The 14598-nt window shown below is 36.6% G+C and overlaps 1 protein-coding gene across 1 annotated transcript in view; it reads right to left on the bottom strand.

Annotated features, from left to right (window-relative positions):
- Window positions 1-696: 696 nt before the first annotated feature.
- The window catches only part of LOC306887451 (polypeptide N-acetylgalactosaminyltransferase 1-like), a 103938-nt gene continuing 90036 nt past the window's right edge, over window positions 697-14598 (bottom strand). The window contains exons 10-13 of the mRNA XM_079445176.1: window positions 12001-12140; window positions 8881-8979; window positions 8635-8769; window positions 697-2864 (exon numbers count right to left, since the gene is read on the bottom strand). Of these exons, the coding sequence (XP_079301302.1) occupies window positions 2718-2864; window positions 8635-8769; window positions 8881-8979; window positions 12001-12140 (521 nt within the window). The 3' untranslated portion in view covers window positions 697-2717. The remainder of the gene's footprint in view (window positions 2865-8634; window positions 8770-8880; window positions 8980-12000; window positions 12141-14598) is intronic.

The following is a 14598-nucleotide window of genomic DNA, read 5'->3' as shown; positions in this document are numbered from 1 at the left end:
CGTTCACGCTCAGAAAAGGGGGATACTGCGTATCAAAAGCAAGTTTTCCTCTGGTAATTTATTATAATCAGCATTTATCATTCATTTGCTAAACTAAAAATGTGTGAATTTATTTTCAACAACTTGCAATGCTTTAGTGGATATACTTATATATCATAAATATATCCTATTTTTAAAAAAAAAAACTAAAAATATTTTTTTACAGTAATCTTTCAAGTAAAGATGAAATGCAATATATTTTAATGAGTTTCTCCAACTGTATTTCTCTAAGGCAAACACTGGCTAATTAGATCATTAACTGCAAATAGTTAACTGTCTTGTCAGTGCTTTAGTCTTGTGAGTGCAGGGGTCTGAGATCTTAGTGTTGAGTATCTAAGGTCTATGACTGAACCACCAAGTGATAAACCAAAGCAAGGCAAAACTCTAACCATGAAACTTGAACCTTGCACTTGCTAAAAATATATAAAAGTTGTGATAATGTTTAGCATTTTTAAGCCTGAGAGTACAAAATCCAGCACAATATCTTATCAACCCTGCATGATGCCCCATTGTGCAACAACAACCTCTTAACCCCTGCCGAGGAACTAAAACCAACTGTGCAGTTCTCAATAAAACTATTGTTTTTAACCATGAAACTGTGTGTGTGTGTGTGTGTGTGTGTGCACATCAACAAAGATCATAAAGGCTAATAAAGTTGGACTGTAAACTTTCTGTGGTTTATTTTTCCATCCTGTGGATCATCTCAACAAAGGGCTCTCTAACCCACCAATCAGCAGGCCGGACCCTCATCAATTCAACAAAAACAAAAGACATCCCTTTGACAAATATAAACACACACTTGTTTACACTCACACATCTCTACAGATGATCTTGAGGCCCTGTCCAAATACTTGCAAGATCCTCACCCATCCTCTGCAATGAAACTGCTCTTTTATTTACAATCCAGAATCACTTTGAATCACACAATTTTTTAGAATCTAGAATCTGTATTTACAGTCTTACAAGCCAGAATCTCCCCATTTACAATCATTACTTAGAATATTTTTCAGAATCTAGAATCTATATTTAGATTTTAAAAATTTAGAATCTATGTTTAGAGTCTTGAATCTTTTTAAGAATCTTTAGATTTAAGAATTTTAGATTTACAATCTAAAAATATTTGACCTTTTTTAATTTTTATTTTGAATCTTTTGTTTTAGAATCTAAAATCTTATGATTTTTTATTTTTTTTGGTACAAGTGACATAGTTTCTGGATTAATGACCAGGACACAAAGAGTACAGATCATTTAAGGTATTTAGACAGGGTCAAGATTTTTCAAGGGGAAAAAAAAATCCTGATTCCATGTGACAAATCTCAAAACAGAGGGGTTCAATTTCATTGTCCAACCATCTTCAACCATCACAGCCCAAATGAAATCTCAGAAATGTGAAAATAAAATAATGAAATTCATGAACCATCTTCAACCATCACAGCCCAAATGAAATCTCAGAAATGTGAAAATAAAATAATGAAATTCATGAATCTGAAATGCAGGACAATCTCTTTAGGCTATCAGACATCAGTTGAAATGTGGCAAGCAGCCTTCTTTCACCTTCAGATGCCAAATGTGTTGATGAATTAAAGAAATTCTACACAAAAGTCAGTAACAATTTAAAGTGAACGCAAACAAAGAAAGATATCAGACGAAAGAGTTCTTTCTCGTGCATGTACACAGTGAGACAGAGCCCTTGTACAGTTGATGATATGACACAAGATGATCCATCTCTTCCCGATCAACCCACGTGCTTATGGGTAAACCATGTCAGATGAAGGGCTGGAACCCAAAGGAAGGCAACAATTCGGGGTGAGTTCTGGACTGTCCTGAAATTGCGTGTTAAATTACAATAATATCTTTAAGAGACGGACTTGACATAAAAAACAACACCAAACAAGTGAAAAGTGCTTGTACGTGGCACTCAAAAATGCAGAAACCCAAAAAAGTATCAACCTCTCAAAGTTACATGAACACTGATGATATGAAAAACATCCTGGTCAGACAGTCATCCTTTTCATAGATTATAGATCTATACGGTGATTGATTGTAGGTAGCCCGCCCCACTGGCTGAGATGAAGATTGATGGACAGGTCAGTGTGTGTCGTGGCCGGTAGGGGGAGCCCCTGCTTCAAACGGATAGCAGACCACTGTAAAGTCTACAGACAGGAGATCCATCCTGATATGTGACACACTTGAAATCTCACATGCACACACATGCACTCAGACACACGTCAGCCTCTCCTTCATGTGCTAGATACCCTTCATTTCTACAAGGCTTGAAAAATATTTAAATTAAAAAAGGGCAAAACTCCTGTGGAAAACACTGTGACTCACGCATTCCCATCACGCACACACACATAAACACACACACACACACACACACAGATACTCTAAAAGGGAGGCGTTCTCGTAAACATAACCAAAATGTCCGCTGCCCCTCAAACGAGGAGGATAACGGCATCAAACTCAAGTTTCTTTCTCCACGAGTCTTTCTCTCCATCGTTCGTTCTTTTCCTCTGCAAGGTGGAGTGATGGGGAGATTCATATACATATGTGGTTCTGTTCTTTGAGATCATTTGAAGACAGACCACCAGGATTGGGAGGAAAGCCGTCCTGTCTCACACGTTCTCTCCACCAGCGACGGTGTGAGAGTCTGTCCATCTGTCCGTCCGTGTTCGAGGTCAGAATATCTCAGGCAGTGTGACGTTGCGGAGCAGCCACTGCTGCGAGCGGCTCCCGGTGCAGTCCTTGACGCTGGGCACCTGACTGTCATCTTCAGACGCCTTATCCAAACACTGATTACTGTTCACGTGTACCAGGCTCAGCTTCTGCAGGAAGAGAGAGACAGACATGCATTGTGGATGAGACGTAAGAGCAAAAACACTGGTTATGTTTAGAATGGAATTGTTGCTATATATTGCTATATAATACATATTGCTCTCACTATGCTATATGTTATGATCCACAAATGGAATCCAACTATCATCACCCAGCATTTGTTGAATTACGTACATGTACTGTATATCACTAGAAAATGTGGAAAAAAAGTAATATCAAAGTAAAATAATTGAAGAAAAAATAAATATTGTAAAAATGCAATCAAATTTTTATATATTTACTTATTCGCCATTTTTACAAATGAGGTTTTGTGAGATGCAGAACGTCAAATGCAGAAATGCTAATTCATGCATTTATGACCTCAAGGTTAGACTATTGTAATGCTTTACTGGGTGGTTGTTCTTCACGCTTGATCAACACACTACAGCTGGTCCAAAATGCAGCAGCTAGAGTCCTTACTAGAACCAGGAATTATGACCATATTAGCCCGGTTCTGTCAACACTGCACTGGCTTCCTATCAAACATCGTATAGATTTTAAAATTTTGTTAATTTCTTATAAAGCCCTGAATGGCTTAGCTCCTCAGTACTTGAGCGAGCTCTTATCACATTAGTCTTCCACGTCCGCTGCGTTCTCAAAACTCTGGCCGTTTGATAATATAATAATATCTTGAATATCAAAATCGACTGCGGGCGGCAGATCCTTTTCCTATTTAGCACCCAAACCCTGGAACAATCTACCTAACACTGTTCAGAAGGCAGACACACTCTGTCAGTTTAATTCTAGATTAAAGACACATTTATTTAACCTGGCTTACACATAACACACTACTACACTTCTATTATTCAAATCCGTTAAAGGATTGTTAGGCTGCATTAATTAGATCAACCGGAACCGGGAACACTCCTCATAACACACCCTGTACTCGTTACATTGTAAGAAGAATGGCATCTACGCTAATATTTGTCTGTTTCTTTCTTATTCTGTTTCTCAGTCCATGTCCGGATGAGATGGTGGATCGGTGCCGGGAGATGATGTCTGTGGCCTTGATCGTCGGCGGAGGCCGGACACCTGAATTAGCCCCGGGGACATATCCCCAGTGAAGACCTCGACTAAAAATAAAACAAAATAACTAAAAATAAAACAAAATAACTAAAAATATAATAAAATACCTAACTACGTAATACTATTATTGTTAGAAATTGCAACAATATAAAAATAGAAATATTATACATTTATACATTTAAAATTTTAATTAAATCAATAATTAAACAATAAATAAACAATAATATCCTGGCCAGAGGAGAACTGGCCCCCCGACTGAGCCTGGTTTCTCCGAAGGTTTTTTTCTCCATTCTGTCACAGAGGGAGTTTTGGTTCCTTGCCACTGTCGCCTCTGGCTTGCTCAGTTGGGGACACTTGATTTCTAGTGATTATCGTCAATTTGATTTCACAGATACTATTTAAACTAAACTGAGCTAGATTATTTCAGTAATGAAATGCCTTTAACTGAAAATAAATTTTATACAAAATTTATTGTTTAATCTTATTATTATACATTACTGACGCTCTATCCTCCAGTTTGATACTGTTAAGTGCTTTGACAATCTGTATTGTTAAAAGCACTATATAAATAAAGGTGACTTGACTTGAGATTATATATATATTATAATATATTGAGTATTTTATATACATATATATATATATTTATTTCAGTTTAACACGTTAATTTAATTAGTTATGAATATATGAATAAGTTAAAAATAACACGATTAAAATATTTTAACACAGTTAATGCACTGGACCCGCCCCCAGACGTGTGTCATCTTACATTTCATACAGTTGATTGTTGAAAAACACCATAAATACAGTTATGCCCTAAAATTCAAGATATTGGGGCAAAAAATGTCCCTGTATGAGTTTCGGTCTCATATTTATATCACATGATATCACCAAAGTACTGTTTTTGTCTCGAATATAACGAGTGCAAATGTGATTTTATACAACAGTTCAGTAAAAGTTTATATTGTTTTATATTTTACACAAAATATTGTCTGTTTTTGCTCAGTTTTAACAACAAAAATATTACCTATAAAACCACAGGAGAACTGTTGTGCATTTCTGAGCAGCACAGCAGTGTTTAGTTTGTGAATGAATCCACGTTTTGAACGAATCGGGTGAATCAATGATTCAAAGGCCCATTCATAAAGAGAGCTGTTTACTGAATTCCTGAATGAATCAGCGGTTTCAACTAATTGAATAAATGAAAGACTCATAAAGACATTTACAGCCACCTGCTGGCAGTTTTAGTTTATGATTTAGAGTTTTATTTCATTAAGGGGGGGGGGGGATTTAAAGGGATAGTTCACCCAAAAAAATTTAAATTATGTCATAATTTACTTGTTTGTGACAAAGTTGTTTTGGTTACCACTGACTTCCATTGCATGAACGAACAAAAACTGAGATGTTTCTCAAATGATCTTATGTTTCATAGTTTATGTTAGGCCATTGCAGCCTAAAGGTTTATGTGTAATAAATGTTATATTGAATCAAATAAAATATTTCTTATATATATATATACTTTCTCATTTAACAGAAAAAGAGTTTTAAATAACATTTTGGAGGTATTTTCACAGCCAAATATAATTTGCGACACATCATGTAATTAATTAGATTTTTTTTTAAATGTAATCGACTGACAGCCCTAATATAAATATATTTTTTAAATATCTACATTAATAATATCTACATAATAATTACAAAACTGAATTCCAAAAATCTATCATTTTATGAAAAGAAACATTTTATGATATACACACACAAATATTTTTGTTTTTTGGACCAATGAAAATGTTGCCAGGGCAGGTAAAAATCTGAAAACCAAACCCTCACCATAGAGCTCTGTAAATGCTATTAAATAGAATTTTTGACCAATTTCCTTTAAATGTCTCAATGTTTGGGTGTCCATTCAAATGCGTAAAGGGAGAGTTAAAGATCATGTCTGATATTACGCTTAATTTGTCACAATAGAAAAGCAAGTTCAAGTTGAGCACACTGCATTGTGGCATCCCATGCTGTGAGCTAGATTTATACTGCTCATTCAGGCAAATGCAGTAGGTCATCCAGGTATTCCAGTGCTCAGTATTCATAGTGTAATATAATATTACTGATAGTACACAGTATGCCACTCCACGCTATACACGCACGACTGGACAACCTGTGCGCTCCAGGGCAGAGACAAATTGTCGATGCACAGGGATTGCTTTACAGTGGAGCATGTGTGTGAGTGTGTGTAATGGGCCTTAGGTGAGCTGGGTGCTCTAGAGTTTCAGACTAGCGGGAAGCATTAAGCCGCACAGATACAATTAGGATAGCGTTAGAACCTATAAGACACACAGTGTAAATTGTGAGGCTGGACGCACATGTCAATGAGCCTGTGAAGGTAATGTATGGTAATGCATGCAGGAGAGGTGCTCTCGTTGGCAAGAGATTTCCTGATCGCACTCACTGTGAATCTCCCTTCCTTCCACTCTGTCTATCTCTCTCTCTCCCCACGAGAAAAACAGAACCTTTATCTGACAGTGGAAAGTCTCTGCTCGAGTTCTCTATTCTATGCAGCCTTCCGTCTCTCCGGGCACCAGGCCAGCATGGTGGGGGCTTCGAATCTGGGGCGAGAAGGGGGAGGAGGAGGCTTTGGAGTAACAGGCATCTCTTTAAGCCAACAGCAGAGGATTGCAAAAAGCAATCTTCCTCTTTCCTCCCCTTGGCTAATTCACTCTCCTCAGGCCTGAAGGTGCGTTGTGATGTACTTTTAAGATTGACAGAAAGGTGATTTAATCTAACTAAACTAGCATCCCTTCAACAGTGTTTATAAGGGAAGCCATGGGGTGTATGTCCATGCACATACATTACAAGAGAAGGATGAGTGCGCACCCTGCAGACAGACAGCTTTAAAGGGTTAGCTGGCTGTCTTTGATGTTATATGACATATATGAGGCCATTGAGACCCTTGAGGTGAAAATCAAGAGTCAACAGCACATCTGCATACATGCATGCATGCATGAGAGAACGGTGCAAAATGTGCAAAATTATGGTTTGGAACATTATTTTACACGTTTCACCACCTTTGTCATCACCTAGATGTCATTAAGTGATAATTTACCACTTTAAAATACCACTTGACCTTGGATCCTCTTGAGGTCCTGCTGAGTTTAGTTCTTACTCCATAGGTGTCCAATCCTGCTCCTGAAGGGCCACCTTCCAAGAGTTCAGCTCTATTCCAAATTAATCACACTTGAGCCAGGTAATCAAGGTCTTCAGGATCACTGGAAACTTCAAGCCAGGTGTGTTGGGGCTAAACTCTGCAGGAAAGTCACGCTTCAGGAGTAGGATTGGACACCCCTGGTCTACTCTAATTATAGACAACTTAGTCTTAAACAGCTAATCAAGGTCTTCAGGATTACTAGAAACATCTAGGCAGGTGTGCTGGAGCAGAGCTGCAGGAAGGTGACCCTCCAGGAGCAGGATTGGACAGAATTGGATTGGGGGCTCGTCCGGGATAAAACATGTTCAGGGAGTATTTTGGATTCAAAACAAATGAAGTTCCATCAACAACATCTGGGGCATGTATTTAATTACCACAAGCAATAATGTTCACTTTTCAGTGTGTAAAAACAAATATTTACAATATTTGACTTGCAGTGGAAGTCGAGGGGGAAGGCATTAAAGAGCAGATTATGAGCATAAGCTTTTATTTTCGTTAAAATACATTATTTCTTTTGTACAATCTATACAAAACGTGTACCTCGACTGTTAAGTTGTCAATATCAGTCCTTTTAGGTATCTTTATGCTTATCAAGCAAAAGGCTTTTTACCAAGGGTAGCCAACCCTGCTCCTGGAGGACCACTATCCAGCAGAATTTAGCTCAAATCCTAATCAATCGAGCCTGAACCAGCTAATCAAGGTCTTCATGATTACTAGAAACATCTAGGGGGGTATGCTGAAGTAGGCTGGAGCTAAACTCTGCAGGAAGGTGACCCTCCAGGATCAGGATTGGACAGAATTGGATTGGGGGCTTGTCCAGGATAAAACAACATGTTCAGGGAGTATTCTGGATTCAAAACAAATTAAGCACTATCAACAACATCTGAGGCATGTTCTTAATTACCACAAGCAGCAATTTTCACTTGTCAGTTTGTAAAAACAAATATTTACAATATTTGACATGCAATGGAAGTCGATGAGGAAGACATTAAAGAACAGATTAAAAGCATAAGCTTGTATTTTTGTTAAAACACATTAATTCTTCTGTACAAGCTATACAAAAATGTGCATCTCAGCAGTAAAATTGCCAAAATCAGTCTTTTTAACAACTCTTTTAGGTATCTTTATGCTCATCAAGTAAGGCTTTTTACCAGGGTAGCCAACCCTGCTTCTGGAGGACCATTATCCTGCAGAATTTAGCTCAAATCCTAATCAAACGAACCTGAACCAGCCAACCAACCAACCAATTAAGATCTTCAGGATTACTTGGCAAGAATGTTGGAGCAGGGCTGAAATTGAAATCTGCAGGAAGGTAGACGTCCAGAAGCATGTAACTTCGGATGTAACTTTACACAGACAAGATTAGCTTGCAATACTGGTCTTTTAAGTATTGTGTATTTTAACATTTATCCTGGTGTAATGCCCTGCCCCATAGAACAGTAAGAGCATTATTGTAAATAATATTTTGTGATCTGGTTTCACGTTTATACACTTACCACGGGGTCATATTCCCAGAGCTGGTTGCCTTTCAAGTGATGGCACTTGAGCATCATAACCGGACCGTTGAGTTTGGACACATCCAAACAGAGGTCATCTGTTCGGATCTCTTTATTGGCTGTGTATGAGAAAACCTGAGTGCGCGGAAAATGTCACAATATATCAGTGTCGTACATGTCAAGCATCAACATGATTACTCTAACCAAGTTTGTGTTTTAAAAGTGACAAAGATGCGAGGAGCTGACCTGGTTGCCGCCCATGCCGTGGCAGTTAAAAATGCCCACTTTTTCATTCTCTTTCCTGGCCATGTTATCCAGACACTGGTTGGTCTCCACATTACGGATCTGCAATTGGACAGATCACACAAATAGATTAGACACACTCAAGCAGCTCTCCTGCATGAATAAACACAGTCACGTCTCTGTCTGAGTGTCAAACATGGTTAATTACCCAAAGCTTATCGCACACCAGGAGGGAGTATCGACGAACTAAGAGACAACTGTGCCAATCAAACACACAAACACACACATACACACGCAACTGTGTACTTGATGAAAGACAGCAGATGAAGGGAAAGACAGCTCGCTGCTTTCATCCAAAACACTGAGTTGCACAAACGTCAAGATCAGTGGGACTTAAACCATGACAAACACATGCAACAGCTTCACTGCTATTATATTTAGCCAGTGTTTCATGCAAATGCTGATTTAATACTTGGCTGTTTTAATAGTTCTGTTGTAATCATTGTAATGCACAGCCCCTCAAAGGATTGGGTATTTCCAAAGATTTTACAATTATTTAGATTCAAAATGACTGCTAAGATTCCAGTTAAGATTCCGATACTGATTCAATTTGATTATGATTCAGTAGGTTATTTTTACTTATAATGTCCATTCTCTCTCTGCTAATGCTTCTTCACACAGGTAACTCTTCTAATCTTCTAATAAAAATATATAAAAAATAAACAAAATAAACAAAATGGTCCACACTATGAATTTGAGTGAGTTAGGTGTGCAGAATGCAATGACAGGAAGCAGTGCACTAATACAGTTTCAGTCAGATACAAAAATAGGCATGGAGTGAAAGATCGATCTTGGGATTTTACCCAGCCTCTCTTTATCTTATTGTGCTAGCTATTAAAACTTTTCATGCACTACTGTTCAAAAGCTTGGGATCCGTAAGATTTTTTGCTAAAAGAAATGAATACTTTTATTTAGCAAGGATGCATTATATTGATCAAAAGACAGTAAAGTCTTTCACACTGTTACCAAAAAACATCTAGCCCAATTTCAAATTAATCCTGTTCTTTTGAACATTCAATTGATCAAAGAATCCTGAAAAATATATCAAAGCAAAAATTATTTATAAATATTATAATACTACATAACATAAAACAGGGTGAAAGACAGGCGTCATAATATTCATCATATCTAAAGATTTGGTTTTTATTTTAAACTTCATCAATGTTATTTTTCGTCCACTCAAATATATACTAAAATTGTGAGATTAAAATATTCACTATTTTGTAAGGAGTATTTTCTTCAAAAGACAAACTGTGTACTGTGCTGGATATGGTTTAGAGCTCTACTTCAGTGTAACTGTTTTATTGTTCCACAGACAATACACTGCAAGCCTGATCGCTTAACAAATGTAATAAAAAACTTCTCCTCCACATCATCATGACTTGTGGTATCATTCAAGTTTGTAGCACAAATGCTAAAGGACAAGTTACAGGCTGAAGTTTGATACTACTTTCCTGTAGCTCAAATAGTAGAGCATGGCGCTAGCAACGCCAAGGTCATGGGTTCGATTCCCAGGGAAAGCAAGAGCTGATAAAATGTAAAAGCTGTAACTTGAATGCACTGTAAGTCGCTTTGGATAAAAGCATCTGCTAAATGCATAAATGTAAATGTAAATAAATGATACGAAGGTTAGGGTTTTTTGTCCAGATGCTTGCCGTTCAATTCTAGTTTCAAATTTTAGCCCTATTTCAAGTTAATCCTGTTCTTTTGAACATTCAATTGATCAAAGAATCCTGAAAAAAGTATCTCAGTTTCCACAAAAATATTGCACAGCATAAATGTTTTCATCAATGACAAAGACCCCTCTCACCCCGGACACAACCTGTTTGCCCTTCTCCCTTCAGGCAGACGCTACAGATCTCTGTGCACTAAAACATCTAGGCATAAAAACAGTTTCAGCCCCATGCCATCTCCAGCCTAAAGAGCTAACACAGGAATTATTACCTGTGTTCTGTAATTCATTCTCCATCTCTAATTACTGCCTCTCTCTCAAGTACTATGTAATTACATATGCATATTTTCTATACAGCTGTATGTATAGAGTAAATAATGCATAAATCTGTACATAAATCTTCTGTTCCAGATTCATACAGATTATTATTTATTGTTAAGTCTTATTCAAATGTTTCTGTTCTCATGTCAGATATGTATGTATGTATGCTTGTATGTACCAAGGGCTTCTTAAAAAACACAACAAATTCCTTGTGTGTTTGCGCACACTTGGCGAAAGAAGCTGATTCTGATTCTGAATAAATAGCTAAATTAGATTGATTTCTGAAGGATCATGTGACACAGAAGACTGGAGTAATGTCTGCTGAAAATTCCGCTTTGCCATCACAGGAATTAATTACATTTAAAAATATATGAAAATAATTGTAATAATATTTTACAACATTGCGTTTTTTACTGTACTGCATTACTGTATTTTTGATTAAATAAATGCAGCCATGTTGAACATAAGAGACTTCTTTCAATAAGTTCAACCCCAAACTTTTAACTGGCTACACATGGAACATTATTGCGACGTCATATCCTCCATGTATTATTCTGTCTGTGTCCTGCCTTACACCTTAAAATGTCACCATCAGTGGCAAGGAGAGACAAAGATGAGCTAAAAGGGAATGAACAATAGACAGCACAAGGAAGATAGAGCCTTAACCAGTCAGAAGAACTGACAGACTCCGTTCTGAGAGAATTTCAGACATCAGAGATGACACGCATGTTTTATTCATAAGAACGAGAGAGGCAGCGATGGACAGATGGAACGAAAGGGTGAGAGACGAACAGGAAACAAGACGATGACAGAGGGAGAGCAGACTAGGAGAGAATAAATGTCTCTCATTTCCTGAACACAGTGACTGGAATGAAAAAAACAAAAAAAACAATCAATTCCTGTGACACAGTCAACCCCGAGAAAAGCGCGTCCCTTGCTAATTCACACTTGCGCTTCTTTAACACACACAGAAATGTGTTTATCACACTATGCAGTGATTTCCCTTTTGCTATCAGCATGAGTGTGTGTGTGTGTGTATGTGTGTGAGAGAGAGAGAATGCGATACAGACCTCTCCCAGCGAGTAGTAGTGGCGTGGTATCTGGGAGTCTGGGTACACATTTTCCAGGTACCAGGAGAAAGGCTTGCACTGCAGTCTCTGTCTCAGGGATGTTCTGGATGAGATGTCTCCATAATCCACTTTCGTCACACCTGAAACAAACAAAACCACGAGAATGCAAAATGGTTAATAAATTTTAACATTTTGTGGGTGGTTAAGGTGCTAAGGCTTCGCTAAGTGGTTTGTAAGGCGTTTGGGGTGGTTGATAAGTGGCACTATTAAACTTGTCAACAAAATTACTGCCAAATATGTTTATTAATTAAGAATTTTTTGATTTTGTCAGTGATAATAAAGACAAGATAAAAACAACATTGTTATTGTTAACTAAAACAAACTATTAAAATCCCTTTTGTTAAATGAAATAAAACTGAAATAATATGTGAATATTACATGAGAACTTAAAGCAAAGAACTTACATGAAAATATGAAATTTGAACTATTAAGGTTAATATGAAATACTAACATTACTAAAATAAAGCTAAATAGAAAAACAAAAACTAAATGACAAAAGTACATAACAAAATTACTAACACTTTAACACTTAAAATATTTCAAAGCAAAAATGATTTATAAATATTATAATAGTACATAACACAAAACAAGGTGAAAGACATGCATCATAATATTTATCATATCTAAAGAGCTGGTTTTTATTTGAAACTTCATCAATGTTATTTTTCGTCCACTCAAATTCATACTAAAATTGTGAGATTAAAATATTGGTTTAGAGCTCTACTTCAGTGTAACTGTTTTATTGTTCCACAGACAATACACTGCAAGCGTGATCGCTTAACAAATGTAATAAAACACTTCTCCTCCACAAGCGTCATGACTTGTGGTATCATTTATGTTTGTAGCACAAATGCTAAAGGACAAGTTACAGGCTGATACCGAAGGTTAGGGTTTTTTTTGTCCAGATGCCTTTCAGCCCTAACAATAAGGAGAGAGTATACAAAGGCATTTGTGTAGAAGAGGGGAAGAATAACACAATACGCACACAGTCCCACAGATAGCTCTGAGCAGCATTGGACATTATTGACAGTGACATTAATATCTATTATCCAACATCTCCTTCTGAGTCAATGCGGCTCGAGTGCCCAAGAGCGCTGATAATACACACACACCCCATGAAAGAGACAGACACCGAGATAGAGAGACAGTCATAGAAAGACACCAAGACAGAGAAAGAGGCATTTTTTTCAAAAATTGGCAATATTGTGTCCTGCTATATTCTTGAACTATGTGTGACTCCCAAAACACTGATTGCATGTGTTGTGTTGTATGGGTGAAATGAGTCAAAGTGCAATTCATAACATAAAACAAGTATGTTACATTCTTACCTCTGCCAAAAGGGCAACGATTTTTTCTATTTTTTGGCTTAAAACGATTATGAAAACAAGATTATCGAGATAAAAAGATTATTGAGCTGCATTCCATTTCGCAATGGTGCCCACATTTTGTCTTGTGTTATAAATTCAGCCCACTCCTTTTAGAAATCAGTGCATCAGTGCTCTTTTGCCCCTCCATAATTATCGTAAAATAATTGTTGTTGCTTTACTGTAGGACATGCTTGATATTAAAAACAGTTAGTTTACTTGTCTTCAAAATCATTTTCAAGACTTTTTACTTACATTAGCCAAGCGTTTTTTTTTTTGCTCTGGTATAGAAATTGTGGAACTGAGAATTGCGAAATTTCTATCATAATCTATAATAATACATGTCATTATTGTGGAATAAAATGACTTTACTGAAATACTGTGATAGCTGTATAACATTTTGGGCAAATCGCTCACCATTAATCGTGTTAAATAATCTCAATATTGACCAACAATCTGTGATCATGATTTTATGATAATTGAGCATCCCTAGTAATTATTGTTTTCCTGAAGAATAGGTTTGATTACTGCCACAGTAATGCTAGTATGCATAGAAGTAATGGGAACTATTTACACGGATTTGTGTCTGTATTCAAATACATGCCTGAAGTATGACTACACTGTACATTATATATTGTATTATGTACGCTACCAATCAAAAGTTTTTGAACAGTAAGATTTTTAAGGTTTTTTTTTGAAGAATTCTCTTCTGCTGACCAAGCCTGTATTTATTTGATCCAAAATACTGAAAAAGCAGTAATATTGTGAAATATTTGTTCTATTTAAAATAACTGCTTTCTATTTGGATATACTATAAAATGTAATTTTTTCAGCATCATTATTCCAGTCTTCAGTGCCGCATGATCCTTCAGAAATCATTCTAATATGCTGATTTGTTGGGAACATTTATTATAATAATAATTATTATTATTAGTTTTCAACATTCAACATGCTGTTTTTTTTGCAGCATATCAAAATATTAGAATGATTTCTGAAACATCACGTGACTGGAGAAATGATGCTAAAAATTCGGCTTTGAAATCACAGGAATAAATAACATTTTAAAATATATTCAAATAGAAAACAGTTATTTTAAATAGTAAAAATATTTCATAATTTTACTGTTTTTGCTGTACTTTAGATCAAATAAATGCAGGCTTGGTGAGCAGAAGAG

This window comes from Barbus barbus (assembly GCF_936440315.1).
Source record: "Barbus barbus genome assembly, chromosome: 21".
NCBI classification, from domain to species: Eukaryota; Metazoa; Chordata; class Actinopteri; order Cypriniformes; family Cyprinidae; genus Barbus; species Barbus barbus.
This window is presented reverse-complemented; position numbering and strand designations above follow the sequence as displayed.